The sequence below is a fragment of the Cryptotermes secundus genome, unplaced genomic scaffold, assembly GCF_002891405.2.
Source record: "Cryptotermes secundus unplaced genomic scaffold, Csec_1.0 scaffold980, whole genome shotgun sequence".
Lineage (NCBI taxonomy): Eukaryota > Metazoa > Arthropoda > Insecta > Blattodea > Kalotermitidae > Cryptotermes > Cryptotermes secundus.
The window spans coordinates 203,188-212,809 of NW_019727411.1; the positions used below are offsets into that span (position 1 = coordinate 203,188).

The following is a 9,622-nucleotide window of genomic DNA, read 5'->3' on the forward strand; positions in this document are numbered from 1 at the left end:
GAGGAACGTATCGCCTCCATCTTCAGAATGGAGGAGATTCTGAAGATGGAGGCGATACGTTCCTCCGAAACGTCGGCCAAAACGAAGAATACACGGCACCTAAACCCAGAAGACGACTTTCTTCATAGTCATCGCTGTGAAAACCTCAAAATTTACAACCCTATTGTAAAGTCCAAAATTCCTTTTACTGGACATTACCAATTCGATTTTAATTCATGACATAATCTCCATGAAATACAAGCAGAACTTATAAAAATAATGTCTTTCTGCAATTAATGTAGCGTGTGGATCCGTAACTAGGCAACTAGGCAACTACGAAACAAAGAGGTTTCCATGACAACGAGTTCACGCGCAACAACAGAGCAGTGGTTCTCAAACTTCGTGAGACAGAGGCCTGGTAAATGCTCATTTTATAAGACGAGGACCCGGTATAACTGATACCAGGGCAATACAATGCAATATAGTAACTGTTGGAAACGGTGTTTTCTACGCGGTCCGTGCCGAGATGTTATAAGGTCAACTGGGGCAAGAGTTTGCTTTTGAAAGGGAGTCTGTGAAACGAAGACTAGGAAGCTTGTATGAGACTCACGCCATCCTGGGACATCCAGAGGTCCCGGGTTCGATTCCCGACGCTACCAGTATTTCTTAGAAGTAGTGGGTCTTGAGCGCGGCCTACTCAGCCTCGTGAGGATAATTGAGGAGCCATTTCAATGAAATAGCGACTCCGGTCTAGAAACCCGAGATTAACGGCCGTGGGGATCAGTTGCGCTGACCACGCAACACCATCTATCCGCTAAATTTGGCAGTAACTTCACCGATAAGCGTCGGTCGCTCGGTCGGTATAGTTCGCTTGCAGACTAAAGCCACGGAGTTTGTCTGTTTTATGTACAACAAATTGGAACGCTTACAACTGATGGAGTAAATGAAGTAAAGGAACGGAATATTATTTAAGATACTTCCGCATGCAGATTTGAGGTCTGGTCCATTCGGACGGTTATTTTGCTTCCTAGACGCGTAACTTAGAATGGAAAGCGGGTGCAGTAACAAGTTGTCTATTCGTTCATCTCTTTCTGCATTTTCTGCCACAACTTACAGAAAAAAAAACAGAAAATGAGGACTGTGTAACAAGCCTACTATAATTTATAAGCAGTCCAAGTCATATTGCGACTGACGGTGGGTCGGTCGGTCGGTCGGTCAGTCAGTCAATAAGTCTTGGTGTCGAGCCCCGTCTGGGGCTCATGACCAGATATTTATTACTGTTGAACGTTACGGTATTCTTTCTGTGGGGCGCCCTCTCTCACGAGAGGACGGGTGTCCTATTTACATGCTGCTGGGTCTTCCCAGCGTAGTGTTTCCTTGGTCCGCGTCCCTTGAGACGCGAAAACATATTTTACTGTCTCTGATTTGAGATTTCCCTTTTCGTCACCTCCTACGACTCGCAGGGTCACGGTGGAGGTATTCGACCCCACCTCCACACGGAGGTATAAGCAATCTGGTACCATGGCTATATATACAGGATGTCCCAGGAGGAATGTGCCAAACTTCGGGAGGGTGTTCCTTATGTTAAAGTATGCCGATATAACCCAAAACACCTATGTCCAAAGATGAACGGTTACGGAGATAATGGCCAGAGAAAAGTGTGATCTCCTGGCGAGTCCACGCACTGTGCCTGTCAGCTGGCATGTCTTATCTACGTTTGTCCTTGTGTGGTGATGGCAGCTCAAGTTAGTCCCACACACTCGCATACCAGAACGCGCAGTCAGCAATGTTACGTCAGCGATTGCCATTCATGTGTCATATATAGTGCTTGGAACTCTTAACGAGAACTTTGACATGGCGTGCGAGTTTTTTGTAGTTCAATTTAATGGCTTCATGTCACTCACAAGTTAGTTTGATGTTACCTACATTATTAACATTACAGAAACCACATATTCCTGCCAGTTTTAGTATGTATTTTGTAATCAACATGTGTGTAACACCGGTCAAAGTTTCACACTTCTCTGGCCATTATCTCCGTAACCGTTCAACTTTGGACATAGGTGTTTTGGGTTATATCGGCATACTTTAACATAAGGAACACCCTCCAGAAGTTTGGCACATTCCTCCTGGGACATCCTGTATATAGTCACAGGGGTCACGCTGGAATGAGAAATTTGGGATAAGGGGGTTTGGTTAGGTGATGGGTGTGTAAAGGGTGAAAAAGTGGACTACATGTGTAAAGTCTCCGAACCGAGACTTTCAGTATTAATGGCTGTGTTTTGCCATAACCCCCATGTACCCCCAAAACTCCTCTCGCCCGCGGGAAGCAATTAGCAAAGTTTCTTGTCCCAATCGGCTTGTAACTTACAACGTATATCTTCACAAATTACCCTGCAACGAATAAGTTCTCCTGAGAACTGTAGAAATGTGCTCATTTTCAATCATTTTTCTGAGCTTGCATAACAAGACCAATTAGGTCTTGATCTAAATTCTACAGTTCGGTTAATAACTTTTAGGGTTTCTTGGCAGAAAAAAGAAACTAAACTAAAAATATTACCAAGCCTTTTATTTATATGACACTCGATCTCCGGGTCGGAAGAATTAGTTGCCCGCCCGTCACTTCTGGAACCATTAAACAGCGGAACTTTTTATTTTCTCTGACATTTTATTGGATTTCTGTTGGAGTGACAACACCATTATACGTACCACAGTATTAAAGTTACAAGATTAAGTTAATACATATATATCCTTACGCAGTAAATGCAATTTTAATTAAAAAAAAAAAGAATCTTTACAAAACAAACTGCTTCCATTTCGCTACAAAAATTAAAAGCGTTTTGGCCGGTTGAGGATTCAGCAGTAACACAATATGTTATTAAATAGTGCTGCACCATTCCGCTACAAACAATTGTCCATATTGTAACAAATTTATTGTTTAATTAATAGCTACAAGAAATTATCAGCAAAATTCATAATGCCTATATTTATTAGTTACTATAGGATTCTGACGATGGTGCATAACACACAGAGATATTGGGTTTTCGGACTTTATCCATGTCCTAGTTTTTAAGATAACTAAGAAAAACACGACGTTTCGCGAACTGGATCTGTTTCCGTCCTCAGGTGAGGGAAAACACCTATTCTGTTGGGTCCGTTTTCTTAGTTATCTTAAAAACCAGGACGATGGCTAAAGCCCGAAAGCCCAATATCTCTGTGCCTATATTTATGTCTCATTGATTTCTAATATGAGATCTATATCACTATTTCTGCTTTATTTCAATTTAAATACGAACACACTTCTTTAAATGCAGATTCTATGTAAGTGTAATCAGTAAATTACAATCTCGAAGGTTTGTTGTATCGCCATGTTTGTAACTGTTAACCAATTAACTATATTCCACAAAAGATGCACAGGAACGATCATGATCTATCTCAGTAATAAATTTGATAACCTCAGCTTCAATAATTCCTTAGCTATTACTCTCGAACTGAAAACAGAAGAACGTAGTTGCAAAACAGCCACGTGGTTACTTTACATCGTACAAGAAACGTCCCAGCTACAGATCCAGAGGCCCGTGTTTGATTCCCGGCGCTACCACATTTTCTGAGAAGTAGTGGGTCTCGAAAGAGGTCCACTCAGGCTCGTAAGGATAATTGAGGAGGTATTTCAAGGAAATATCGTTTCCGGGCTAGAAATCCAAAATTAACGGCCGTGGAGATTCGTTGCGCTGACCACGCGACACCCTCTACCTGCTAAAGTTGGCACTAAATTCGTCGACAAGCGGCGGTCGCTCGGTCGGTATAGTTCCCTTGCAGACTACAGGCCACGGAGTTTATTTAGCATTTTTTGTTACCGTACATCGTGTCAGTACTATAAACTGAGCTAATGTCAATCCCAACTCACAAGTTCGCGTGCCTCCATGATGCTATTTATAATTATGATAAATATAAAGAACACGGCGTTAGATCGGCCTCAAATGGCATAATGTTTATCTTGAAAATCATGAAGATCAGTGAACTGCTCCAGAAATTTGAACAGGGGGGCCACACGCAGAGTGAGGCAAAGACATGGAGACCACCAACTTACTTTTCTTTCCTTTAAAGAAAGAAAGTAGGTTAATGCTCTATTGTTTCTAATTAGAAATTCAGAATTATAATTTGATAAAAGAAATATGAACGGAAATGTACAAAGCAACATTTCAGAGACCACGTAGAGTGTATGTTGAGAGAATAGAGCAGTATCACCGTTACAGATAATTGTATCCTTTCTCGTTGTTCGAAACACGACGCAGTATGATGTCTAGAGATACACACATAAGCAATGCGACTTTCTTGTGACTGTGTCATGCGCAGTTTTATAACATGTTATCTGATGACGTGCCGGTCACGGTAGCCGAGCGGTCTAAGGCATGTACTGTCTTCGCTCGCTCGGAAGCCGGGATCGTGGGTTCGGATCTGTTTCCTGTGAGGTACGAACTGAATTCTTATATATTATTCTTATACACTGCCGGTCACGGTAGCCGAGCGGTCTAAGGCATGTACTGTCTTCGCTCGCTCGGAAGCCGAGATCGTGGGTTAAAATCCCACACAATGCACTGATATTTGGTATGTGTATGTGATTTTTCTGTGTTTAGGTAGAGGCCTTGCGACGAGCTGATCACTCGTCCAAGGAGCCCTACCGTCTGTAAAATGATCAGAATTAAAAATAAACCTCGACAAGGTAAGGTATAAGAGGAACGGATTAAGTAAGTAGTTAAAAGTATCTGTTGATATTCTCTCTTGTATCTTGCTCTTTCGTATATTTTTAATTAGTATTCTTGCTCCTGTACATACTTCAATACATTACCTAATTTTTTTTATTACCAGTGGGGTGAGACTAAGTCCCTTGTACTGCGGCCACTTCTGGCCTATTGTACCAGCCCAAGATGATAGGTGAGGGTTATTGTGGAGCAATTGGTGGAATGAAGATTGGCAGGGGAAACCGAAGTACTTGGAGGAAGCCTGCCCCAGCGCCACTTTGTCCACCACAAATCCCACTTGAGCAGACCCGGGATCGAACCCGGGCCGCCGCAATGAAAAGCCAGCGACTAACCGCTTGAGTTATGGAGCGGCCCAATACATTACCTATATTTTACGTTACAAATTTAAGTTGGGTTTCGATGATACAAAGTTGTAATAATTTGTGCGTCCCTACTTTGAATACTTAGAAAATAATGAGGAATTTAAAACATCATGTTTCAGCTACTACTTATTAAAATGTGAATTTTGTACGATAGAATACCGATATAAGATCTCTCGAGCTAACAGGTCCCTCCACTTTGATTATTTTCGTAGTTCCTGCCAATTCCCCTTATAAATAACTTATAACTTTTATCGAATCGCTGTTTTTTCGTGTTTCACTCGTGTTGTTGAATGAAAATCCATTCTCTATATGAATTCTGTAACATGGTTTAGTATCGCATTTACAGAACTGAAGAATATGTTATTTGCTCTTTCGGAGTTTAATAGTCAATTGCTGTCTTACGTTTGAATGGGAAGATCATATTGTAGCGGTTAGAGGACGGACAAAGGGTAGCAAAGAAACGCCAAGCCAGACCATAAGATGACGTTGCAAGCACAGCTCTTTGAAGAAAAGGAACGGTGGTCCTCCGATAGGCTATTCGGGACGAACAGCCTTAAGGAGGGAGCAATGTAACGTGTTTACCGAGCGATTACATAGCAAAGATGGCGGGACGGACTCCATATAAAGCCAGTTACGTGATAGGTACCACTGTTGTGGTGTGACGTCATTGCGCCTGCGAAAAAGTCTGTTTTCTGAACCATTGCCTAGAAGCGGGTTGCATAAACTCGTTGTTCCACTGTTTCCAACGTGTATCTCGTATGTTTACCGGTCCGTTACCCAGCAACGCTCTGGCGATCCACGTTATAATACTGTTTCTAAACAGTTTCGGGATACGTGTCAATTATTCAATAACAGCTTTTCCTCAAATCTTTTTCTAAATTCATCATTCATCAATCATTCTACCATTCAACGTTACGTGCATATGGCACAGTGCTGAGAGCAGCGGTACGTAGATTTCCCACACATATAAAACCATATTATACAGTGTGTCCCAGGAGGAATGGTAAATATTCTGGGAGGTCGTAATATCGGTCATTCTAAGAAAAAAGGATTTATTTGTATGTGTGTTCTATTCCGAACGGTTTCCGAGACAGAGTTATTTCACGTTGACACCCCTGTAAAGAAACGTCAAGACATACTCAGACAAGCAACACGCCACGTCCTGACATAAGATGTAAAGTGCATTAATGCTGACGGTGGAATTTTCGAAAATGTATAATACTAGGTAAAGAGTACCAATTTAGTCATCTGAACAATAAATGCCGGTATTAAAAACAGTACATAATATCTCTCTGATATGAACAATTTTGGAACTGTATAGTGACATAGCTCTATCTCGGGAACTGTTTGGAATACGACACGGGTATATACAGAAGTTTTGCTCAGAATGACCGATACTCTGACCTTCCAGAATACTGAACTTTCTTCCTGTGATGTCCTGTATATATTGAATTTTCGTTTAGTGCATATAAAGAGAGTGATCATGATGCCTTATAAGAAATTCTAACTGTTTTTCTTTCAGCCTATAGCTCTGACTTCCCACCATTTTGAGCAAATGCCAGCGAACTATATGTTAATTTCTATTCTATGCTGTACAATTTCATTATTTACTTACACATACTATGAAGAGATCATCACTTAATTTTTACTCAAAAATTAATTCATCCATTCATCGTTTCTCATTGAGCTGAGCACTTCTTGAGGAACCGATAATTGTTCAGCTACTCAAGAATTTCCCAGCATTTTATGGAAACTGAAGGTTAATTTCCGTGTTCACAAGAGGCCTCCACAGGTCCTTATCCTGAGCCAGACCAGTCCAATCCATACCATGCAATCCTGCCTCCATAAAATCCATTTTAATATTGTCCACCAACCTACGGCTTGGCCTTCCCATTGGTACCTTTCGTTCTGGCTTTTCCACCAATATCCTATATGCATTCTTCTTCTCCCCATTTGTGCTACATGCCTTGCATATATCAACCGCCTTGATTTGATCATCCTAATTATACTTGGAGAAGAGTACAAGTTATGAAGCTCCTCGTTATGCAGTTTTCTCCAACCTCCTGTCACTTCATCCCTCTTCGGTCCAAATATTCGCCTCAACACCCTGTTTTCAAACACCCTCAGTCTATGTTCCTCTCTTAATGTCAGAGATCAAGTTTCACACCCATACAGAACCACAGACAAAATTATAGTTTTGTATATTCTAATGTTTACGTTTTTGGACAGCAGACGAGAAGACAAAAGTTTTCGGACTGAATGTACTCCAAATTTCCCCCTGAATTAGGTTTTGATTTGACTCAGAAATAAGTACGAAAAGAAAATAACTAGGTACAAGTTATATAGGTGGCAAATTACTTTGTATGAACAAGAATAATGTGTTCTAAATTCGAAGAGTGGTACCCGGAAAGTAGCGCCAGTGTCCGAAGGCTGAACTGTGACCACGAGTTAAGCAAATCTCGAAAAACTCGAATTTAAGTTGGCAAATAACAATACAACTGTAATAAGTGCATCTGGACATCTAACGGCCTGAGGAACTGGTCCTATAAAGTAGAAACCAGATCATTTTATCCTGAAACATTCAGACTTACCGGTTTCAAAGGAAGCGTCAAAACATAGGTGGCCACGCTTCGCCTTGCCGCTCTGACCGGGGGGTCGCATAACCACTCGGGTCACGTTGCCCAGGCCGCCCTCTGTCTCACTGTCTTCACTGTCTGAACAAGAAGAAACCAATTATAAGAAATCTGTGTGCTCGAGTATGCAAACGGCGGAGTATTGCTTCGTAAGAAAAAAATTAGTGCAAAAATTAAACTATATTCTGTGCCCTGTAGTCCGCAAGCGAACTATACCGACCGAACGATCGCCGCTTGTCGGCGAAGTTAGTGCCAGCTCTTGCGGATAGAGGGTGTCGCCTAGTCAGCGCATCGGATTCCCACGGACGTTATTCTCGATTTTCTAGACCAGAGCCTCTATTTCCTTAAAGTAGCCCTCAATTATCTTCACGAGGCTGAGTGGATCCCGTTCCAGACCCAATACTAATCAGAAAATGTGGCAGCGCCGGGAATCGAACCCAGGACCTCTGGATCTGTAACCAGGAACTCTGGCCACTAGAACACAGAGGCGGTCATTTATATTCTCAGGAGTAATAAATAGATCGCTCAGCTCTATTTATATTCTTAAGAACACAATCACTGCTTCCTTGCTAAATTTTGGGGGTAGAATTTTCTGTACAAATTCGCAACTGTCCCTTCCAAACAATACAGCCTTGGCCTGTGCTAAATATATCTATTTGGCAAAGACACACGTTTCTTCATTGAACATAAAGTTCTATAGTCAACGGAATATTCGACTTAATATTATAATCTTAAACCCAATTAATAATCCATTCATTCTGCAAGCGTTTTACCACGCACATTAATAATTACGGTAGTTCTGTTCTCTAGTCCTGAAAATTAAACAGCTGGAATTGAAAGTACAGCCAGTGTGTTTACGCAGCAATACGTAAACTGTTTTTTTATTATTTTACGTCAATTTACAATCTACTTGACCACTCTAAGTAATAAGTAAATGCAATGGGTGCACTTATTTTGAGAAAAAAAAACACGAGTAACAAAGCAATTAACAAACAAATCTATATCTTTAATAATATTTTTATAGCTCTGATTCGAGAATCAGTAAACACAGTAAATTACTGTTCCATCAGTGACAATTTTTTGGTTACGTAAAGTGCAGTCATATGCGGCCAGAACTTTGGTACAGTAAGAAGGTATTGGTGGCGCTGAATCGCTACTGCGGCATGTACTGTCTTCGCTCGCTTGGAGACAGGGATCGTGGGTTCGGATCTGTTTCCTGTGAGGTACGAACTGAATTCTTATATATTATTCTTATACACTGCCGGTCACAGTAGCCGAGCGGTCTAAGGCATGTACTGTCTTCGCTCGCTTGGAGACAGGGATCGTGGGTTCGAATCCGACTCAGGGCATGGATGTTTAGTTCGTGTGTGTGCGTTTTTCTGTGTTTGTGTAAGGTAGAGACCTTATCACCCGCCCAAAGAGTCCTACCGAATGTGTAAGATCTAGAAAAACCGAAGTGAACGAAGAAGTTCATGGAGGTAAGCCTAGGCCCACTGGAGCTGTAGTGCCAAGGAAAAACAAATCGATATTGTGGCAGTAATTCCAAGAGGTTTGTTGTAATGGAAAATGATAATGGAAATAAATGCAATGCAGGAAACGAACTGAAGATGGCACGAAGAAAGAAGACCGAACTATCTGAAATTATATTATATAACGTTTCATTTTTAAGATGCTCTGCTTATATTGTGACATGACACCTGAAAGCTGGAATATTTAATTCAGCAGAGACGTCCATTGCTAGACAACGGTTGGTTAAAAACACGTTCCTGAGCGTTACGAGAATATACGTCCATTGCCGGGAACCAGTTTTGGTTGCCACGGTATTAGAAGTGTATCCGGTATAACGTACTCCTGAAATCACAGTAGGAAAGCCTGGAGGCGGTGATCC

General features: G+C 41.4%; 1 protein-coding gene across 1 annotated transcript in view; it reads right to left on the reverse strand.

The window, feature by feature from the left end:
* LOC111864759 (cytosolic carboxypeptidase 6-like) overlaps positions 1 to 7,762 on the reverse strand; it is a gene marked incomplete at its 3' end in the record, with an annotated part of 185,335 nt that extends 177,573 nt beyond the window's left edge. The window contains exon 1 of the mRNA XM_033751569.1: positions 7,693 to 7,762. Coding sequence (XP_033607460.1) covers positions 7,693 to 7,762 — 70 coding nt within the window. The remainder of the gene's footprint in view (positions 1 to 7,692) is intronic.
* Positions 7,763 to 9,622: the final 1,860 nt, after the last annotated feature.